This window comes from Nycticebus coucang, chromosome 10 (genome assembly GCF_027406575.1).
Source record: "Nycticebus coucang isolate mNycCou1 chromosome 10, mNycCou1.pri, whole genome shotgun sequence".
Taxonomy (NCBI): domain Eukaryota; kingdom Metazoa; phylum Chordata; class Mammalia; order Primates; family Lorisidae; genus Nycticebus; species Nycticebus coucang.
In genome coordinates this window covers 59,044,062-59,066,329 of record NC_069789.1, presented here as the reverse complement: position 1 = coordinate 59,066,329, position 22,268 = coordinate 59,044,062, and the positions used below count along the sequence as shown (strand labels likewise).

The 22,268-nt window shown below is 48.0% G+C and overlaps 1 protein-coding gene across 1 annotated transcript; it reads right to left on the bottom strand.

Moving 5' to 3' along the window:
• Positions 1 to 1,879: 1,879 nt before the first annotated feature.
• On the bottom strand, positions 1,880 to 15,343 carry CHIT1 (chitinase 1). Its single transcript, XM_053607244.1, has 11 exons — positions 15,264 to 15,343; positions 14,200 to 14,229; positions 10,785 to 10,986; positions 10,140 to 10,196; positions 8,510 to 8,675; positions 8,159 to 8,283; positions 7,080 to 7,203; positions 4,679 to 4,861; positions 4,238 to 4,351; positions 2,906 to 3,032; positions 1,880 to 2,326 (listed from the first exon to the last, which is right to left on the bottom strand). Exons 1-11 carry the CDS (start codon positions 15,286 to 15,288, stop codon positions 2,085 to 2,087), a joined length of 1,395 nt encoding a protein of 464 aa, XP_053463219.1. The 5' UTR covers positions 15,289 to 15,343; the 3' UTR covers positions 1,880 to 2,084.
• Positions 15,344 to 22,268: the final 6,925 nt, after the last annotated feature.

Below are 22,268 nucleotides of genomic sequence, written 5' to 3'. Positions count from 1 at the left end.
AACGAGAGAGGCACCAGGCCTGGCACATGAAGACGCTCAGCACGTGCTGAGTGACTCAGGAGTGGCAGGAAGACTCAAGAAGCCACATGGGGTCCAGAGGCCAAAGGGGTATCATAGGACACTGGGTCTGAGCACAAATGACTTTAAAGGTGCTTTATTTTTCTTGTCTCAAGCAGGATTTATTCAGAAAATGTGTGGGCCTGAGCTCCAGGGCAATGGTGGACATCTGGGGATCTCACAAGGGCGCTGGCTTAGGTGAGATACACCAATAGCTGGGGTATCTGGAGGCTGAATTGTGGCAGGTATAATAAAAGATGAAAGAATCTTGACACTGTGTTGATGAGTAGGGATTTTATTCTTTGGGGGAAGCTGTTCATAATTCTTAAGCAAGGGAAATGACAAGATAGGATCCCAAGTTTGGAGAGATTAAACTGGTTTCAGTGTGGAGGCCAGCTGGAGGAGCAGAGGGTGGGCAGGAAGCACAAAGACCAGGTAGAAGATGGCCCAGGTGGGAGCTGATGCTGGCCTGAGCTGAGGCGAGGACCGTGAGTTTGCAGAGGGGCAGGGGTGGGTGGGTATGAAGACCAGAGATAATATTTTCCTGAGGATAAAATCAGGGCAGATGCAAGACTGAGTACCTAGGGAGGACTTAGGTTATTCAGGCACTCATAGGTGAGTTCATTCTGCTAAGAAAAGACTACAGTACCTGCTAAATTCTTAACTTATCCATCTCACGAGAGGGTAAAGAAAGGGCTGGGAAAGGAAGAGAGTGGAAAGAGTGAACACTGCCTAGAGGGTAGGTGTACATTGCTACACTGATTCCTCACATTGCCCTGAGGGGATGGGATGTCCCCATTCTACAGATGAGGAGACTGAGGCTCAATTTCTTTGCCTGAGGTCACCCATCTGGTATGTAGTGGACACACCTGCCCTCAACTCCATTCTGAATAGCTAGGGAGCTCTCACTGGGATGTGGATGTGGTATATCCCCTCCCGGTTGAGACCTCAGAGGACAGAAACATGCCATGCAGTTTGTGCTCTGCACTAAGGGAAAGCAGGTTTTAGAGTGCCCATCTAGAAAGCATTGTGACTGGGGTCTGGTGCTGGTTGTACTCACATGAGAGGCCAGACCACACCTCTCTCTCCACCTGAGCCCGTCCCCAGCTGCCTGCCTGAGCCCCATCCAAAACCCAGCTTAGAGTACGTGACAGGCTGGACCATTAAGTTATGTGCAGATTTTCTTCAAATAGAATGACCAAGGTGCAACCCAAAGCTTAGATGTTTAGATTGCTTTTTACCCAGAACACTGCATGCAGGGTCTTGGCCCATTTCAGGCCTTGGTTCTGGACTCAGAACTGGTTAGAATCAGTCTAAATGCTTGTAAAATGAGGATAATAATTGTGACTGCCTCATCTGGTGAATAGGAACAGTGGGTGAGATAGGCATGTGAAAGAAAGACCCCAAGTAGGATTTATCAAGTGAGCGCTGAGTACCCAGGGTCAGGATTCTTATCCTACTGCAGAGTGGTGGGAGCGGCACTTAAGCAGGGACAGGCTCTTCTCTGCTGCCATCTAGTGTGAATCTTGAGAATAATACCCAAGTGGAGGTAGGCAGGAAAAGCTCCCATCTCCAAACCTTTTTTGAACCAATGAACAATGACTGTGTCACACTTGGGGCCATGGTCCAGATGCTGTCATTTGTGGGCTGGACGCTGTCCACTGGAACGTGGACTCATTGATGTGAGACCTGGCACTGAGGCTGGCGCATCCTGAACCGACCACCTTCCCATCTGGCACTCTGTAGATGCCTTTTCCCCCTTGGTTCCCCAGAGGGTTTTGGAGTCAACAGTGAGCTTCAAGTCACTATGTCTGCCGTGCAAACCAAAGATTTATTTTTCAAGTGAAAGGGGCAGCCCAGAAGACTCATAAAAAAGGAAGTTAAGGCTGAGAGCAGAAAATCTGGATATGGAAAGACCACAGAGAGGCCTGCAGAGGCAACTGTTGTTCACAGGAAGGCTGAGGAGACAGGCTGTGGAGTGGCCCCAGGCCCAGCCTTGGGGCTGGGGCTGGAGGGGCCTTGGGGATTCAATTCCAGGTGCAACATTTGCAGGAGGAGCTGAATACCAGGCCTGTTGGGCAGCTTTGCTGGAACAGCCTCCCCCCTGCACAGCTGTAGAAGCTGGACCGCTCCTGAGGGTTGGCGTAGAGCCCATCAGCCTTGCCCTTGCAGAAAGTGTCTTGTCCAGGGCTGGGGCCATGCTCAGGTTCAGAGGGCACATCCTGTTCTTGAACTTCAGGCTCTGAGGGGCCTGAAGGCACATCCTGACCTAGGAAGACAGTGAAGATTCAATCCAGGCTCCACTGGGAGATCCAAAACATATAGGCCAAGTGTACAGGCAGCAACCACAGGCAGGCAGCAGCCCAACACCCCATACCCTACAGGTAGGGCACAGCCAGGTACCCAGGCAGAGAACAGCCAGACACCAGCCACAATAGCCTGAGCATAGCTCCACAGACAACACCTGAGCTCCTCTTGTACCAGGCAGGCAGAGGCATATACCATCAGCAAAGCCCAGCCCCACCCTGGTGAGGGAAGGTGGGGGCTCCCTCTCTACAGGCTGAGTGCAGGCTTTCTTCTTGATAAGAGAGGACCAAGCTGCTTCTCCCAGGCTGAGGGCTTTCTGGAGGGAAGCCATAGTTACCATACCCTGGGAAGGCATTGCTACAGCCAGGAAAGAAAGAGGAGTGCAAAAAGAGAATCATTTCGACAGTTTCCTTAGCTCTTGGGTGCACGACACTTGGGAAATCACGGTATTGAGGCAAAGTCATTTCCTCGGAAGGACAGGATGGTTTGTTGATTGTACCCCCACCTCCAAATTCTGCCTCTGATCTGAGCCCTTACTCACTCAGTTCCTGCCGTAGCGTCTGGATGAGGGGGTATCGGCCCTGGCTGCAGAAGGAGCCAGTGAAGTCATCCAAATCCAGTGCCCAGACCATGGCCCCACCCAGTCCCTTCTGCTTCAGATAGGCAACCTACAAGGGAGGAGAGGCAGGTGGAGGAGCCCAGGTGAGCCTGGCTAGGCCGGCTCCAGAGCCCAGCTTCCTCATCTGGACAAGACCCTTTTATTCTCCACTATCCTCGGGCCTCAGTCATTTTGCAGTCCCCTTGTCCTGATATGAGCACAGCCTGGGTAGGGGGCAGGGGATGGGGCAGGAATATTGTCAGGAGTGTGAACCTCCCTAAGTTGGAAGCCTTTACACCCTTTGAGGGTACTGTTGTCTGTTGGTTGTGTTAAGTTCAGTTAGCACAGGGAACCACTGAGCTTCCCCAAAGATCTGAATCAAGTTTTGCTTCCTGGCTTTCTCTTTCCTCTGCCTAATTCCTGAGGCTTCCTGAGGGCATGACTGTGTGTTCCTCAGAATGGGCTTCTCTGTCCCAGAATGCTGCCAGGGGCTGTGGAGCGCACCCCTGGAGTGGGGCTGTGGGCTAGAAGGTGGGGGTGGTCTGGATCCCTGGCTGGCCCCAATCTCCCCCTCCAGCTACCTTCCTTTCTATGTCCACCCCTTCTCAGGGGTCCAGCTATGTGGGCCTGCACCTTTTTCTCAGTGTTTATCCTCCATGTTCTTTTCTGCTGTGTCTTTGCTTGGGCAGTTGCACCCCAGAATGCCTGCCTTCTGTGCTTTAAGCCATGTCTAAAATGCCCTTCCACCATGACCCCTTCTCCTGTCTCCCCAACCAGGATCACACTCCCTCCTGGATCCTCCCAGAGCACTTTGTCTCCACCTCTAGAAGAATCTACCACTGTCAGTCACATTGACGACAGATGTGGGTTGTCCAGATAAACAAATGTAGTGCTCCTCTTCAGGAGCTGACCATCTCATGGGAGAGAATGGCATGGAAATAAATACCTTAAAGCTTTGGGCCACCAATATTGTGGGGGGGGGGTCCTATAAGTAAATCAAAAGGCCTATAATTTGAACAGGCACCAACAATTGCCAACCGGCTGAATAAAACCATATGCCTCACCATACCTATTTCTCCCTTCATATGTCTGTAGAATTTGTACAGTATTCAATAAAATACAATTCCTTAAATGCTATTACATGGAGATTTGTGACGTGTTGGGCCATTTAAAAGGAGACTCCCCCTTAAGGAGGTCCCACACGTGCTTATTCCATGTCATCGACAGGCCTTAACTTCCCAGGACCACCTCCACCCCAGCAGGGCTGGGACTCACCTTGGTTTTGAAGCTGTCTACATCATCAAAGCCCACCCACTGGTTGTCCTGGACAATGTACGGCACCTTCTGGTCCTCGATTCTGTGCTTAGTGGCCCCCTTCCAGGAGCAGACCTGTGAGAGTGGAGGAGAGTGCTGAGGAGAAGGAAGGAGGCTCATGCCCCTCCCCACCAGGAGGAGATCAGAGATCAGAAAATTTCTGTCTGAAGAAGCCTGGAGAATCTAGGAGGTTCTAGCCTGGGTGATCTGGAACTCTGGACTCAGCTCGAGGAATTTGGCCTTAAGGATAAACCCAAGATGGAATGATTGGGGTGGGATTCATGTGGCTGGAGTTCTCTGTGGCTGGCATCCTCTCCCAGGAACTGTGGGAGAAGGAGCCCTCTCCATTCCCAGGAAGCCCCTGTCACCCACAGTACCCAGGATGGCTATGGGTTTTCCTACCTCATAGTAAGCCAGCACCCCTCCTTCCTTGGTGAAGGGGCCAGGGGTGCCAGGCCCTGTGGCTGGGGCCCCCACTCTGGTGTCTGATGAGGCCAGAGTGAAGGATCGTCCGTAGGTGGGCATGCCAAGGATCAGTTTATTGGCAGGAGTCCCCTTCTTCAGCCAGTATTGTACGGCAGCATCCTGGTGATGGAGAAGGAGGGCAGGGCTAATTTCCTCTGTCCTCAGCCTGGCTCTAATTGTCTAAGATTGAGGGCTCTAGGACAGAGCTAGGAGGGCAGGGACACCTCAGTTGGAGCTTCAATGACCTTCATTAGTATTCCAGCACTGCCCCCATCTTCTTTTGAGCCTGTCTTGGACCCTCATCCCAGTGAGAGAAGCTGCATGATGCAGTAGCCAAAGATCATGGGCTTGGGAATCAATCATTCACTGAACAAGTGTGCCCTGACAGCCCACTGTGTGTGGGCTCTGTCCTAGATGCTTGAAATAAATCAGCCAACAAAGACACCGTTCTCTGACTTACTTATTCACTTATTTAACCTCATTGGGCCTTGAATTTTCATTCCGTAACATGGGAATAATGAAAATATTCATCCTTAAGGGCTCTGTAAGAATTAAAGGTTATAATATGTGTATATGGTCTAGCATAATGCAATAAAGGGTAGCTGATTATCATCATTATTATTGTGGTTGTTATAAGTTTCACTCCGAGTATAAGAACAGGGAACCGTACCAGTTTTACTTATCTCTGTATGCCCAGTGCCTAGAACAATGTCTGACATTTAGATACTCAAATAGAACAAAGGCTTTCTCACTCATCTCTGAACAAGACCCTGCCCTGATCATGTGTTACTTAACATAAAGCCCTAGGCCTATGACAGAAGAAGGTACCCAATATAAGTCTGTTAAATAAGTAAATAACGCCAGGATAATGACTCACTTTCCCCAAAAGGCTACCCTAGTTGTATCAGCTCTAGTTACTCTATTCCCATTTAGTACTTAGGTAAAAAAAACAGTTTTCACTGTATTTATTTACGTTTATTTCTTTTTACTCATCTACATAGTTTATAACCAGACTGGAGCTTTCTGAGGTCAGGGCCTTTCCTACCTGTATGGAACTTTTGTGCAAGTTTGGAAAAGTCACTTCTCTGGCCAGAAGCAATCCCCAGACACACTGTGTAGCAAGTGGAAGCCTTCTCTGTAGGAGGAAGAGGGCCACCCTTCCTCGGAGGATTCAGGGCACAAAGCATGGACAGTAGAGTGCTGATAGGACACTCTCACCTCTTTGGAATATAGCTTTCTCCAAAACCCACACAGTTCTACAGATGGGGCTGGAGAGGTCAGACTCAGTGTGAAATATGGATGCCTCACTCATGAGCCCAAAGATGTATTCTTTGCGAGAGCCAAAAAGTAAAAAATGTCCATCTGTACACAGAGATGCAGGCTACCCAAAAGCAAAAAGCATTTTATTTTATTTTATTTTTTTTTTGTAGAGACACAGTCTCACTTTATGGCCCTCGGTAGAGTGCCGTGGCCTCACACAGCTCACAGCAACTTCCAACGCCTGGGCTTAAGCGATTCTCTTGCCTCAGCCTCCTGAGTAGCTGGGACTACAGGCGCCCGCCACAACACCCGGCTATTTTTTTTGGTTGCAGTTTGGCCAGGGCCGGGTTTGAACCTGCCACCCTCGGTATATGGGGCCGGCGCCTTACCTACTGAGCCACAGGCGCTGCCCGCAAAAAGCATTTTAATTTAAGGCTTTTTCTTGTTGTTTGTTTGAAGAAAGAGAAATAATATGGTTATTCCCAACTTTTAAAATATAGAGTCGACTTATACAAAGTATCTCTAAATTGCTCAATGAGGAAGAGTTGGGCAGGAAACCCTAGCCAAACCCAGTCTAAAACCAAGCCTGACTTTTGCAGGGGCTAGAGGTAGTTTTGTCCTGAGTGACATCCCTGGGATATTACCAACTTGGGAAAGCTCTCACCCCTAAAAACACCTTCCAGAAGGTTAACCAGTGACCAAGGAGCAAAAGTCTGCCTATTGTCTTGGAGGAAATTGGAGAGGGCGTGCGTGAAGAAAGCAGAAGCCATGTTGGCTGAAGACTCAAGCTCGAAGAAGGCTTCCCAGTCAGTCACTTGTCTGATGTCATCAGATTGGTTTGCTTTGTCTACTATCAGCTAAGATGCTCCATAAACATTTTCCCCCAGCAGCGATGTGGAACAGGAAAATAAAACAAACAAACAACAACAAAGAAATTCTGGTATATCAGTGCCCTGTTTGGTTTTCCTGTATCTTTTTTTTTTTTTTTCCATTAGGGACTTGAAGTTCAAAAGAGGCCACCAGACCAGACAGTACCTGCTGGACAGAGCAGTCCTGCCTCCTCCCTCCAGCCACCTACCACATTGAGTTTGGCTGCTTCACCAGTCTCTCCTTGCCTCTTATACAGGGGGCTGTTATGTCCTGTGACCTTCTCCCAGGAGCCATGGAGGTCATAGGCCATAAGACTGATGAAATCCAAGTTCCTGTAAGGGGCACAGAAAGAGGGGGCGGGGCATGTGATAGGAGGAGGGAACCCTCCTTCCTTACCCTTATCCCATGACGCAAGAGGACTGCTGTGATCTACGGTGAGGGTGGCGGGCTCACCTCAGGCTCTGTGGACAGTGAGGTAGCACTCCCAGGCAGCCCCCCTTATCATGGCTATTCTCATTCAAGCTTTAAGAGGCTGACAGCTCATGTCTTGGCACCCTTGCCCCACTTTCCCATCAGCACCCTTAGGCCCTCTCTATTCCATTCAGGAAACCTCTTGCTATTTTGCAATTTTGGAAAGAACTCCAGTTCAGTGTTTCTTAAACTTTAGTGTGCATGCAAGTGGCCCAGGAAATCTCATCAAAATGAAGACTCTTTCAGGGGTCCTCAAACTACGGCCCGCGGGCCACATGAGGCAGTGTGATTGTATTTGTTCCCATTTTGTTTTTTTTTTTACTTCAAAATAAGATATGTGCATAGGGATTTGTTCATAGTTTTTTTTTTTTTTTTTAACTATAGTCCGGCCCTCAAATGGTCTGAGGGACAGTGAACTGGCTCCCTGTTTAAAAAGTTTGAGGACCCCTGCAGGGTGAGGCCTGAGAATGTACATTTCTAACAAGCACTCCAGTGTCCACACACCACACTTTGAGGGGCAAGGATCTAGATAACTCATTCTCTTGGATCTGCTGGGGCTTCACTCTCCCTCCTCCAGGAGTGTTTTCACTTTAAGAGTGAGTTCCCAAGGAAGATGGCAGAGATCCCAAAAGAAGACTCTGGAATGGTGGAGAAGCAGATGCTGTGAGCAAACCCTTTCCAGATTTGCTGAGTTGTGGGGGGTTTTCCCAGATGACCCCTGGTACCTGAGCACCTGCTCTACTCCTAGGACTTCAGTCTGCCTGGGACTTTCCCACCTCAGAGAGCATAGGTCCAACTCATCTGCCTGACACTCACTGGGCAATTTTGTCCACCTCATATCCAGCATCCACATAGGCTTGCCCGGCGGGGACAGCTGCACTCAGGAGGAGTCGCTCCTTGCTTGAGGTCTGGGCTTCCTGCTGGAAGGCGCTGGCCAACTCCTATGGGGGAAGCTCCCAGTAAACACAGAGACAGGCACCAGGAAGGCCCCTGTAAGCCCCACCTAGACAGATGTTCACTTGCAGGAGTGTGGAAACTGATCAGTGGCCTGATCTGTATTATGTAAATCTGTGAAACAGCTGGGCCTAGGGGCAGAGCAGCACCCATGAGTGCTGTGGGGCCACAGCTCTGGGCAGCCTGGGTGACCCTGCTATCCCCCATCCATACCTGCACCAGGGCTGTGAAGCGCTCTTTGTCCACAGCAGGGCTACCCCGGCTTCCGGGGTATTCCCAGTCAAGGTCAAGGCCATCAAAACCATATTTGCGCAGAAACTTGATGGCTGAGCTGATGAAAATCTGGCGGTTGTTGGGAGTGGCCACCATATCTGTGAACCTGTGAGATGATGAAGAGGAGTATGGGCCTGCCTTGGACCAGGCAGGGGCCACTCTTTCACTCAGAGGCAAGTGAGAGGCCATTCGGAACACTGGGGATCCTGGTCCCTCAGAGGCTGCTGGGGTATTTGCTGGTGATTTATGGTTCTTAACCACACTGTGTAGAAGCACTTTCAACTCCTAAACATGGAGATCCCCAAGGCCACATTAACTGCCTGGGAGCCTGATTCCTTTCATAAGCTTACCAAATTCTGAGGTGAAAAAGAAGAGAGACAGGGAGCCAGACCAGCAAAGACCTGGTGACCTGGGAGTCCACTGTTTTAGTTTCCCGGCAGGTTAACCTGGTCACCGCTCCTCTAACTCCCATCTGTAGAGTGCTTTGTGCTATTGTTGTAATACTAGTCCAGAGCTCTTCAAAATCTCCAAGCTGCCTCAGGAACCACTTCCTATGTCTTCCTTCCTACAAGAGTCTCTGGACTTCTTGGGGGTCTTAAGTCCTTTACAGACTGCCCCTATTTTAATTTATTTGTTAAATTTATAATTTTATCTAGGGGAGGCACCTGTGGCTCAGCTAGTGGGGCACTGGCCCCATGTGCCGAGGCCAAACTGCAACAACAACAACAACAACAAAAATAGCCGGGCGTTGTGGTGGACGCCTGTAGTCCCAGCTACTCGGGAGGCTGAGACAGGGGAATTGCCTAAGCCCAGGAGCTGGAGGTTGCTGTGAGCTGTGATGCCATGGCACTCTACTGAGGACAATAAAGTGAGACTCTGTCTCTTACAAAAAAAAAAATTATCTAATTAATGACAGCAATTCTTCAGTGGGGCCCATGTGCCCGGGAACATCAGACTAACAATGCCAGTGTTTTAATGAAAAATCTGTATATAAGCCTTATTTTGGGAAGATGAGTCATAAATTTCATCAGATTCTCAAAAGGGTTCGTAATCCAAAGAAGTTTTAGAAAGATTGTCCATTATCTTCATAAATCATCCAACATGTCCCAGAAATGCCATTATTTTGGTATCCAAGCTCAATCTCACAGACTACCTTTTGCATCCAGAAGTGGAACAAAAATTCTTTCTCAGATGAGATATTTCATTTCAGAGCTCAGAAAACATAGTCAATGTATGTTGTCTAGGATCAGTTAAGCCCCTCCCTCTTCCCATTTTATGGAGCAAGAGACTAAGGCCTTGATTGGTCAGAACTCTCTGTTCTGTTTAGATCTTGTGCTTCTGGCAAGACTGGGTTCGCAACAACCTGGAGCTGAGCCCAATCGCCACTGCTGATGGGGCACTGAGAACCCACAAGGAAAGTCAGCCCCAAGAGCGCAGCTTCCCCCCTCCCCCTCTCCTTGGCCACACATTAGTCCAGCCTTGATTCCCTGAGCAGGGAGGGCTTTCTCTGGCCAGTGTTCCAGGTCCCCACCCAGGGGGTCTGCCACACAGATGCCCACAGTTAACTCACTTTTGAGTGCCAAAGTTCCAGCCCCCCAAGGCTAACAGAGTCTTCAGCTTAGGATTCCTGGAAAGACAACAGACATGTCAGAAGTTACTCTGCCAGCTCCCAGGGCTCTCTGACAGGGGTGATGAGGTGGGGAGCCGCACAGGGGTGGGAATGTATAAACATCCCCATGCTATGCACAGAGCTTGTACTGAGCACTCTGGGGAAAGCTGTAGATTGGGAAAGAAAAGACATGTTCCTGACTTTGGGAATCTCCTGTCTAAATGGGGAGAAACAACTTGTGTGTGCAAACACTAGAAATTCAGGAAGCAGGTGATCGGGGCGGGGCCTCAGAGGCTTTGTGGAGGTGGCCATAACACTTAAGCTGAAGGAAACAGATTTCAGTATGAGGGAGGGCATACCCAGGAGAGGGAGAGTTTTACAACCCAGATTCCACTTAGACCTAAACCAGAAGGGCACGTTAGGATCCCCTGATCTATCCCCAGTTCTTTCTTAAGCCCAGGAAAGCCCAGTGGGGCAATACAACTTGCCCAAAGCCATGCAGCGGGTCTGTGGCAGGACTACAGTGCTGGGGAAGGTTTCTGGCTTTGAAAAGAAACATTATCTGTCCCCTGCACCTCCCAACCCTCCTCCTCCACTGTGGCTCACGTCTTCTTCAGGCCATTGAACTCCTGGTAGAGAGCCTCGTCATTCCATTCAATGGTGCTGAGCTGGTGATTGTTCATGCCAGCAAAGGCATAGATGAGGTGGGTGCACAGGCTGGGGTCAACGTCCTTGGGCAAGAAGCGAGCTGCACCCTGTCTGTATTGGGCCCAGTTGGTGAAGTAGCAGATCAATTTTGCAGCAGAGCCTGGCCAATGGGGCAAAGAAAAGAAATGGCTGTAGCAGGGCTTGGTGCCCTCCATCCCAGGGAAGGCAGTGCCCTTGGGATCCATCTTATACATGTGGAGTGAGTTGATGACTGTCAGAAATGGCATTTGCTTTTGTTTGCATAGCACCTCATTGTTAGGGAAGCATTTTCAGGGGCCAGCCGTGGATGCTGAGAACATCTATAAGTAGTCAGGACCATGGTCACAATCCTCATCTGACTGGAAGCTGAGATGCAGGAGCTGAGGACCCATCCAAGTCAGCACAGCTGCTAAGAGGCCAGAGCAAGGTGACTAGGATGTAGTCTCCTGGCCCTTGATTCTCCTGAAAGTCACTAGGCTCAGAGCCTGGGTCCCCAGGACAGAGGTCTGATAAGCAGACCCTCTTACCTTTAAGTAGGCTCTCCCTCCCAGGCCCCAAAGCTTCCCAGAAGGCAGCCCCAGGCGTCCCCCCTGTAAGGCCCAGAGGTAATTCAATGTGACATGCTCATCTGCTCAAGGAAGGGAGCAGGACTTTGAAAACATGGCTTGGAATACTTCAGAATATTAAGTAAAATGCAAATACACCAAATAACAGAGAAGAGGCCCCAGTTGCAGGCCCAGGTTTATGTTTCTTTACTGCAGTTTGCATTTACTTCATTTACCTGTTATCCCTTCTGGAGAATCTATGTTTGTCAATATCACTGCAAAGATTCTAATAAAGAGCTCCTTGTATTTAGGTAAAGGCTGTTTGTCTCTGGCACCCCCTACAGTGTGTGAGAAGACTTTTGAGAGGGTGGCCTCTGCTCCCAGTGGGGTCTGGTGGTGATGGTCAGTTCTTTGGGACATCAGAAAGTGGAATGCTAGTCAGGCCAGTTCTTTGGGACATCAGAAAGTGGAATGCTAGTCGTCATTTCTGCACCTGCCAGAAATGACTGGATCTCATCCGAGCTCCCATTCTGTGGTGTGGTTTGTATGAGTCAGCACTTTATGCCAGGGACTTAGTGGAGGAGTAAGTTTGGACTAGAGCTGGCATATTGACCCGGAGATTTCTCTTTGCCCCAAAAGAGCCTCTGTACCCTCTCCAGCCCCCGTATGATCAGTGAGAAGGTGGAGGAGGGGAGAGGTGTGTAGGAGGGTTCTAGGAGGAGAAACTCAGGCAGGCCTCAGCTGGAACCAGGAACATGAAGGGCACACAGACAGCTCCAGAGGAGGAGAAGGAAGAGCTCTTGAGTAGTCACTGACCCTCAAGATTGGCCTACACAGCTAGCAAGTTGCATAGTCAAGATTTCAAGCCAAGCATTGACTTTCCACTTGATTGCCTCTATGGTACAAAAATCCATATTTGATATTTGTTATATGATATGATATGATATGAAATGATATGATATGATATGAAAAGATTGGTGACAGGGGCTGAGGGTAGCCTGCAGTGATATGAAAGGGTAGATGAACTCCTCAAAGCAAAAAGAGGAAGGAAGTGATTAACCCAAAGAAGGCATCCCCCAGACCAGCTGGAGGGAGCAAGGAGACTCTTTTTCATATCATATCATATCATTTCATATCATATCATATCATATAACAAATATCAAATATGGATTTTTGTACCATAGAGGCAATCAAGTGGAAAGTCAATGCTTGGCTTGAAATCTTGACTATGCAACTTGCTAGCTGTGTAGGCCAGCTTTCTTCTTTGTGAATGATTGTACCGCCCATATGTGCCTCATTGGACTTACTACAGGGGCTAAAAGTTAATACAGAACATGCATTGCTTGACTACAGGGATATATTTTGACACAGGCAGAATTATTAGGCAATTTCATTGTGTGAACAGGGTAGAGGGTCCTTACACAAACCTAGGTGGTACAGGCTGCTACACACCTAGGCTAGATGGTACAGCCCACTGCTCCTAGGCTACCAACCCGTCCAACAAGTTACCATACTGAATACTGTAGGCAACTGTAACACAATGATAAGTATGTATGCATATAAACATATCAAAACATAGAAAAGGGACAGTCAAAATACAGTATAAAAAGTAAAACACGACATCCCATATAGGGTACTTACCATGAGTGGAGCCTGCAGGGCTGGAAGTTGTTCTGGGTGAGTCAGTGAGTGAGTGGTGAGTGAATGTGAAGGCCTGGGACATTGCTGTACACTACTGTAAACTTTATAAACAGTGTAGGCTACTCTATAAAAAAATTAAGTAATTGTGCTATGACTTTGGGGGTAATAGGAATTTTTCAGCTCTATTATAATCTTATGGGAATGTCATTGTGTGTGTGTCTCTTTGTTGATTGAGACTTTGTTACCCAGCATGTGACTGTGTGCTGTAAGACACTTAGATGAGTCCTGTATAGGATGAACTCTGTCCTGGGTGCTTTACGTGTATTATCCCTTAAGCCACACAGCATCTTATTATTGGTGGTGTACTTCAGTGAAGCCTGGAAGTAGCCTGGACTAAAGCTTTTTGAGAGATCTTTGACCTCCTATCTGTCCCACGATTCTGCTTCTGTCAGCTTAGGTGAGACTAAGAGGGGAAAGGTGCACCCAGCATCACAGCCCGGTAAGACTGGGCAGACCAGCCTCAGGACCAAGTCTGAGCACCAGAAATCCTGGGGCACTGGTGCCTAGAAAGTGGGGCAGCCTGGAAAGGGGAGTCCAGGTCGCTGAAGATTCCCATAGATCTCTTCTCTATTTGACACAAGAAGGGGTCCCCTCCTTTCTCTCCCATGCTCCACATTTGATCAATTGAACTGGTGCAGGAACCAGTGTGTCTTCCTCACTGAGCTAAGGGGCTGGGGCACAGAAGACTTAGGTTCCTTACCTCCAGTAGCCCAGAGTCTGGTGAGGGGAGACACTTAAACCAATAATCATAGACTCTGTGACACTACTGTAAAATGTGTCCAAGTGCTGCAAGAGCACAGAAGCGGGAGCAAGTGACCTCAGAAAAGACCCGAGAGGATCTGGCATATATGCTGGCCCCATGGATGAGCAGGAGTTCAGCTGATTGATCAGGAGACAAGACTCTTCCTGGGAGAAGTGAGGGCAGGGCTGCCAGGGGGACAAGGACACTTGCAGAGGCTGAGCTTTGAGAAGTCCCCATCTGGCAAGAGTTCTTGGGGGTGAGCAGAGAGCACTTGGGGGGAATGTAGCATGGTCCAGGACAAGAACTGAGGGGACCAAGGGCTAGCCTCAAGAAAGATGCCACTTACCCCATTGAACTGCCAGCAGCACCACGAAACCTGAAGTGACACAAGAGAGGCAGCTAAGGTTACCATGTCATTCTCACCTTCCCAGGCCCCAAAGCTTATGAAGCACAGGAGAGGGAGGTGGTCAAGGATGGCTGGCTTCAAGATGGTTTCATGCAAATAATCTTTCTCCTTCCAAAAGGGATCCAGGAGGGTATTGTGTCCATCTTTTCACCCAGGCCAAACAGAGGGGGCCCCTTCCTGGCCTGGGCTGGTCCCAGAAGTTGATGGAAAGTTCCATGGGCTGAAGCTGCTCCATCTCTAGAGCCTCAGTGCGGGGTGGAGGATTTAGGAAGATTTCAGAAAAACTGCTGACTTGGAGATATTCAAAGCTTCTCCATTGGAACAAGAAGAAAGCCTGTCCTGGGCTAGCAAGGACCGTTCTGGCAGGGCTGGCCCAGAAGATTCCATCTCTTGCTGAGCCTCCTGCGACTCTGCTCCCACTATTTATGGCTTTCTGCTGCTTTACTGCTGCCCCACTGTGTTACCAACAGCCTGGGAGATCTGGGGCTCAGCAGGACTTCTTCAAAGAGATTACTTTCACTTAATGACCCATTAACCTAATGGAACCTGCATAAAAATTTTCATGGACACCCAGGGTAATGGCCTCCAGGCTCTCTCTTACAGAACAACCAACATGGGGTTGGGGAAGAATCTCTTAGCTGTGGGTGCTTCTTGGATAAGGCCAAACGAGGGACCTAACACGTGGGAAAGACAAAAAGATTCAGGGCAGGGGCCTCACTGATTCTGGTCTTCCAGGACAGAAAGAGGAAAGCCATCTTCAGCCTATTGAGAAAAGCCTTCCCTTGCAACACAAAGGCTCTTGGGCTGAAAGAGCCCAAGGGGAGACCACAGGAGAAGTAATCACTGGACTGCAAGTCAGGAGGCAGGGAGAGGGATGACCATACGAAGTTCTGAGCCTTCCTGCTTTCTTTCAGATGGTAGCAAGGAGCCACTGGCCACACCCCTCCACCTCTCCCCAGCTACGGGGTAAGGCCACACCCACTCTCCCCGATCTTGCCGCTCACCTGCCCAGGCCATGGACCACGCCATGGTGCAGCTCAGCGTCAGTCAGGCTCTGGACAACTTTCCAAGTCCTGCTCTGTTTTTATCTGGCTACCCTGTCCTACCTAAGCCAGGCGTGTTGAAATCAGGGGACCTGTGGGGGAGCTGGGGAGGATTAGGGAGGGGTAGAACATTAAGTAGCTTGGATTAGGCAAACCTGACACAATGGCCTTTAGCAATTCTTGCTTTTCTGGAACCATCACAGGGTGTCAACGGGACTCTTAGTGTTGCCAAATTGGGAAGCAAAAAGAGGAAAGCGGGAAGTGTTTCTAAACCTCCTGTTGAATGACCATGACTGATTTTTCTTTGTGTGGGTTGGTGAGGACCATAAGGGGCTTTGGAGAAAGACGAATGCCTCACGAGGCAGGGCACCAGGTTCCAGACCAGCTCTTTCACTTTTCCACCGCCCTCTCTGGCTCTTGGTTTCCTAGAAGATAATGAGGTTGCAAAAATAATTTCTTTTCCATGCATGATAGTAATATTTTTTATGTTCATGAATTGAGAAAAAGACATAATGATAAATAGTGACTACGTGTTTAGTACTATTTTTGAATGTTTATGTTTCTGATAAGAATCATGGGCCTGGTATTGGTTTCCTAGGGATATTGTAACTAATGACCACAAAATGAGTGATTTAAAACAATAGAAATTTATTCTCTCACAGTTCAGGGGGGGCAGAAGCCTGAGGTCAAGGTGTCATGTGACACCTTGTCATGTGTCACCTTCCTGTGTCCTCCGAAGCCTCCAGAGAATCCTTCCTTGAGTCCTCCATCTTGGGGGCCTCTGGCACTCCTTGGCCTGTGGCCGCATTGCTGCAGCCACTGTCTTCACATGGCTTTCTTCCCTGTGTCTCTGTGCATTGCCTTTCTCTCTCTGATAAGGACACTCTAATCTAGGATGATCTTATCTTGACATCTTTACATTCCTTACATCCACAAAGACCTTCATTTCACATAAGGTCACATTCTGAGATTTCAGGTGGAGATATCTTTTAGGGGCCACCATTCAACTCACCACAGGACCTACGTGTGTATACATTATTTATACTGGCTGAAGACAATGCCTGGTGCATGCATGAAGTCCAGGGTCCCAGGAAAAACTGCAGCTTCTAAAGGATCTTGTTCTTGGTCCTAGCTGGCTCTGGAGTCAGGTTCCCGGGTTTGAATACCTATCCTATCATTTACTATCTGGTTACCTCAAGTGAGTTCTTTAATTTCCCTGAATTCCAGTGTTTTCATCAGTAAAGGAGAATCCTCAGAAGATTGTTAGAAAGGCATCTCATCTCTGTAGCTGAACTGTCCATAGCTAGGCAGAGCTGGGCCTGTCCATAAATACCTCTATGTGTCCCTCGGTGCTGAGGGACCCACCCAGTTCCTTGAGTCACCCAAGAAACATCCTTGGTCTTTCTCTTTTCCTCACCTCTAATGATCAGGCACTACTAGCAGTCCTCCCTCCTGTTCTCCTCCACAACCTCCAAACCACCCTTGGCTCTCACCCTGTCCTGGCAGAGCTTCCTACCTGCCCCCTGCCAGCTTCTCTTGCCCCTTGTAATCCACTCTTCACATAGCAGCCAGGGCTCACTGAGAAACTTAAATCAGATACTGTATCCAGTTACTTTCCTGCTAGGACCCATCAGTGGTTCTCCCATAGGATACGAAGTCCTTTGTCTCTTGAAAATTCCAAGTCTGTTTTTTGGCAAAGCTTTGGCACCTGCCATTGGCTCTGCCTAGAATCTTCTCATGATTTTCACACAGCTGGCTCCTTCTCCCCATTCAGGCTTTTCCCGATCACTCATAGTCTGTCCTGTTCTGCTGATTTATTCTCTCCAAGTACTTTCATGAGCTGAACTCATTCATTCATTCACTTAGTGTATTGTCTGTTTACTGCCATAGACTGTAAGCTTCCTGAGAGGAGGGACTTTGTCTTGTTTATTCCTCTATCTCTAGTACCTAGAATATTTTTCAGCATATAGTAGGTGCTTAATCCATATCTACTGAATGAATGAACAAATATGGCCTCCAAGGCTCTGCATGATCTGAGCTGTGGTATTGTGACATAATAAGAAAGATACATTCAATCTCCAACTCCAATTTCTGGCACAGACTCCTAAAACCTTTGAAATTTCCTGCAAGATAGGGCCCCTAGGTGCATCTTTTGCTCTAGTATTTGGCCTTAGACCCTGATTTCTGACATGGAGCTCTTAATACTTTGTATTTCCTGGGTGCCAAGAGTGTTTGTTCTGGCCAACTCTTGGTGGGCTCCTGGTTGGGAGCTGGTCACCAGGAAGACCAAACCATGATTAGAAGCTTGGAGCTTTGAGTTCCACCCCCCTCCATCCTCAGGGAAAGGGAGAGAGGCTAAAGATTGAATTAATAATTGATCATGATTACTTGATAAAGCCTCCATAAAGAATCCATGAACGAAGGGATTAGGGTTTCTTGCAGGTTGTGAACAGACATGGGGGGGTGTGCCTGGAAGGCAGCCTGTGCCAGAGACAGCAGGGACGTACTGTGCCCTTCCCCCACACCTTCCCCTGTGCCTCTCTTCCACTGTATCCTTCGTAATGTCCTTATAATAAAGGGGTAAACATAAGTGTTCTCTGGGTTCTGTGAGCCATCCAAGTAAATTTTTGGACCTAAAGAGGGAGTTTGGGGAACCCCACTTTATAGCTGTTTGGTCAGAAACACAGGGCAGAACCTGGGACTTGAGATCAGTATCTGAGGTGGGGGCAGTCTTGCAGGCCTGAGCCCTCAACCCGTGGACTACTTGAATAGCGTCAGAATTGAATTAAACTATAGGACACCCTGTTGGCATGTGCTTGAGAACTGCTTAGTCTGTGTGGGAAACCCAGAGAAGTCAGGGGTTTGTTGTTGTTGTTGCAGTTTGGCTGCCACCCTTGGTATATGGGGCCGGCACCCTACTTGCTGAACCACAGGCACTGCCCAGAAGCCGATACTGAAAGCCTGAGTTCAGTAAGAGAAAACGGTTTGTCTTTCTCCTAGGCCACCCAACTACCTTGCAGTGCAGTGTGTCACTACACCCAGGGCACAGTGGTCCTGTTCTGTGAGCCCAAGTGTGTCCAGCCCTCCCCACATCAGGGTCTTGCCCACCAGCTCCTCTGCCTGGGATGTGTTCTCTTTCTTCCTCTCACCTTCAGGTCTTGTCTCTGCTGCCACCTCCTCAAGAGGCCTCTCCTTTGTCTCTCTACCTCTACGTGGCGGGCCACTCCTGCTACGCTCCTTCCTCGACCTTCTGTTTGTTTTGTGAGTTTATATGTTTTATGTAACTCTCCCTGGACTGGAAGTTCCAAGAGCAGGCACCACGTCTGTTTATCCACTGCTATGCACCAATGGCCAGGGGTGGCGTAAAGAATAGGCCTCACTAAGTATCTGTGCAGCGAGTTGATTCTTGATGTTATTCCTTCAGTAATCCATAAGGCTTGATGTCAAGGGCTTAATAAGGAGCTGGTTGGTGTGAGAAGTGTAAACGACCCCTTAAAACCTCCTACTTGCAGAAGCTATTCTCCCCACTTTGCGGCTGAGGGAAGAGAAGCCAGAGAGAATTTGTAAACTCACTGGGGCTGGAGTGAAGACGTCCAGGTTCTTCTCTTTCCATCTGAGTACCATGGAGGGGCCTGGGTCCTGGGCAGGGGCAGAGTTTGTGACTGCTGGCTAAAGTGGATGTCAGTCATGCTGAAACTCACATCCTGGTGTCAGGGCACCCTCTGGGGACAAAGGGCACATTGAATCCTCTCTGGCCATGCTGGTCCTGGCTTTGCTTATTTAAATGTCAACTTGTTTCCTGTTTCCAGTGAACCATATCCCAGTGGAAACTTTTTCTCACCAATAGCAAGTTTGAGCCTGTGGCAGTTGGCATGTAATGAGTACCAGAACTAAGAAGGGGGGGCAGGCTGAGGTGGCAGGTGTGGGCCAAGACTGATCAGACACCCACACATCTCCCTCACCCGCCTTCTTCAGATGCCTGGCATTCTGTCCTGGACACCTTTCCTCCTCCCTCCTTCCCTTCTCTCTTTACCACCCTCTTTGTCTTTCTTTCTCTCTTTTTTCCCTCATTTATTTATATCTACACATAATTATTGATATACAACAATAATGTTCATTGCAGCATTTCTTAAAATAGTATAAACCTAAAACTGTCTCAAGTGTCACCTAATGGAGCCTGAAATTCCCCATATGCCCCATTGAAAAGAAATAAAGGCTTTCTCAATATATTGTCAAAGTGAGCCCATTGCACACAACAGACTGAACGCAGGCATTTAACTCCACTTTCTTATGAAGCCCCTCAACATAGTAATTAAAAAAACAAAACGGTATACATCCACTAGGACAAAACGAATAGAAATAGGAGACTGAAATAGATGAGAGATGTCAATAAATGTTCGGAGGATGAAACAAAATGCACCAGGGGAACTGGCTTAGCAGACCCAAAAAGCTGAAACCTCATACTGCAGGGGGAAGCCCGTGGGAAGCAAGGGGACTCATGTCAAGGAACCCTGAAAAGGTGCAGGGAGTTGCAAAATGCACTGAAGCTGACAATAATGAATCTCGGTGACTTACTAGACCTCCAGAACTTCTTCTTCATCCTCCTTAAATATGATTGTAGACTTGGGAACAACAGGCCCAGCAGAGGGTGGAGGGGACTCAAGTGTGGGAAGGAAGCTAGACTGAAGACTGAGACAGAGGACTGGGAATTAAATGAAAATTGGCACATGGGATGCTCAGACCCACCAGCCTTTCCTTCCACGAGGCTCCCAGAGCCTCAAGCAGAAGTTTGAAAAATTTCTCTCAAGAGGAACTGACCAGCCTAAGAGAAAAGTTACTGAAATTCAGACTACCACAATTCGCTCCTAACGGAACAGTCACGTCCCTCTTCATCACTCCAAGGCGGGTCCCTCATATAAGATGCCAACCAGTTGGCTTTTAATGACCTATCATTGCACAGAATAATGCAATATGCCAGATCACCAGACATATGAGGAATGAATCGCCATGTGAAAGACCAAGAGGGAACTCAAAGAAGTCAGCGTGGGTGGCTCCCAGGGATTCTGACTTGCTAACCTCAAATGATTCATTCTGCCCATTAACAATGAGCATGCATTATTTTTATTCTTAAAAATTACTTTGTACTAATCAATGGGTATAAAGTTTCAGTCAAGCAAGAAGAATAAGCTCTAGAGGTCTGCCAGACACTGTAGTCAACTATACCATATCGGCACTTCAGCTGTGTTAACATGCTTATTCACTGCATATTTTCTAGATAACAGGTGTTTGCCAGGCACTGGGGATCCTGTAATGAATTCGCAATCCCTGTCCCTGTGGAACTTACAAATTGCAGGATTAAGCACCACTTTTCACTGGAATCATTTCCCAAAATGCAAATCTCCCGAGTGGTACAACCCTCTGAGGCACTCACACTTTAGCTTCTTAACACTGAAAGGGAAAATTTTGGGTCCCCACCATGAGCTCCCAGGTTTTTCTTAACTTCCCTTACACTTTGTTGTTTTTTTTTTTTTTTTTTTTTATTGTTGGGGATTCATTGAGGGTACAACGTTGAGAATGCTCATTTTTCAAGGTTTAACGTATAAGAGGGCAGAGAACTCTAGCTCTGGGGCCTTGGGCCAGGGCCTGCTGGTTCTGCTGAGATGGGTTAGCCTGGACTCTGGGGAGGAGGCAGGGAGGGCTGGTCTGGGCAAGGCCGCTGTAGGAGCATTGTGGCCCTGGGTTTCCTCAGATCCCACTCAGGGGCTGTGCACAGGCTTCTATTTCTGGGGTTTCCACCCGCTCCCTGCCTGATGACTGACTCTAAGTAATCTTCCTCTTTTGTGGATGCCCCAAGATCATCATGGAATGTGTTATCACATGCTGTGAAGTGGGATGGGCTGGGCTGGGCCTAGAAGGACACATTGTACATGTGTCCTTGTTCACTTGTTTACATTTCTCACTCTAACATCTGGGTATTTGAGTATCCTCCTTTTAAAGATTAGCATTGCCAAGGGCGTGTTTATTTAATTCCTTTTTCTTTCAAGCAAAACAGGCTTGTGTGTTTACTAATTGATTCTACAGTTTTTAATAAACTGGCAGGAGTACTTAAATGGTGATAGTGATAGATTGCTGGAGGCTGAATAGGAACTAGCTGGGGAGTGAAAAACTCCTGGGTGTTCATTTTAAAGAAGGAAGGCACATTTTTTGAGGGTTTTGCTTCCAGAAATCTCAGCAGGTTTTCATATCGAAAAATGGAAAAAATACCCTCATGTCACCCACATGGAGAAAAGTAATTACTTTGAAATTAGCCTAAAGCATCCTAGCATCCTTCATAACAAAGGCTTGCCCTCCAAGGGAAATTATTTTATCAGAGCCTTACCTTACACGAAGGAAAAGCCACTAGCCCCTGCTATCTGTTTTATCTCATATAATGAGAGAAAACACAAAGGTTAAGAAATTATTTTGAATTTCCCCAAATTACTTTGAACACCCCCAAAACTCAGGTCCAAAAAAAAAAGTTAGCTATTGTGAAGAAGGCTGCGATAAACATGGGTGTGCAATATCTCTTTGAGATCTGCTTTGAATCCTTTTGTATCTGTACCCAAAAGTGGGATTGCTGGATCATATGGTAATTCTATTTTTAATTTTTTGAGAAATCCCCATATTGTTTTCCATAATGGCTGTACCATTTTACATTCCCTTCAACAGTGCACAAGGGCTCCAAGTCCTCCGCATCCTTGCCAACACTTGTATTCTCTGTTCTTCCGTAGCGTAGCGGCCATCTGGATGGGTGTGAGGTGATATTTCATTGGGGGTTTGGTTTATATTTCCCTAATGATCAGTGATGTTGAGTGTTTTTTCATGTGCTTATTGGCCATTTGTATATCTTCTTTGAAGAAATGTCTACTCAAGTTCTTTGCCCGTTTAAAAACTGGATTATTTGCTTTTCTATTGTTGAGTTGTACA

Bases quoted from the DNA above. Each gene is read 5' to 3' on its own strand.
- CHIT1 (XM_053607244.1), bottom strand. From the start codon at position 15,288: ATGGCGTGGTCCATGGCCTGGGCAG. The intron at 4,352-4,678 runs GTAGGAAAACCC...CCACTCTCACAG, and splicing joins GGGTGCTGGCTTACTATGAG to GTCTGCTCCTGGAAGGGGGC. The intron at 3,033-4,237 runs GTGAGTCCCAGC...CCTCCCTTGTAG, and splicing joins TAGACAGCTTCAAAACCAAG to GTTGCCTATCTGAAGCAGAA.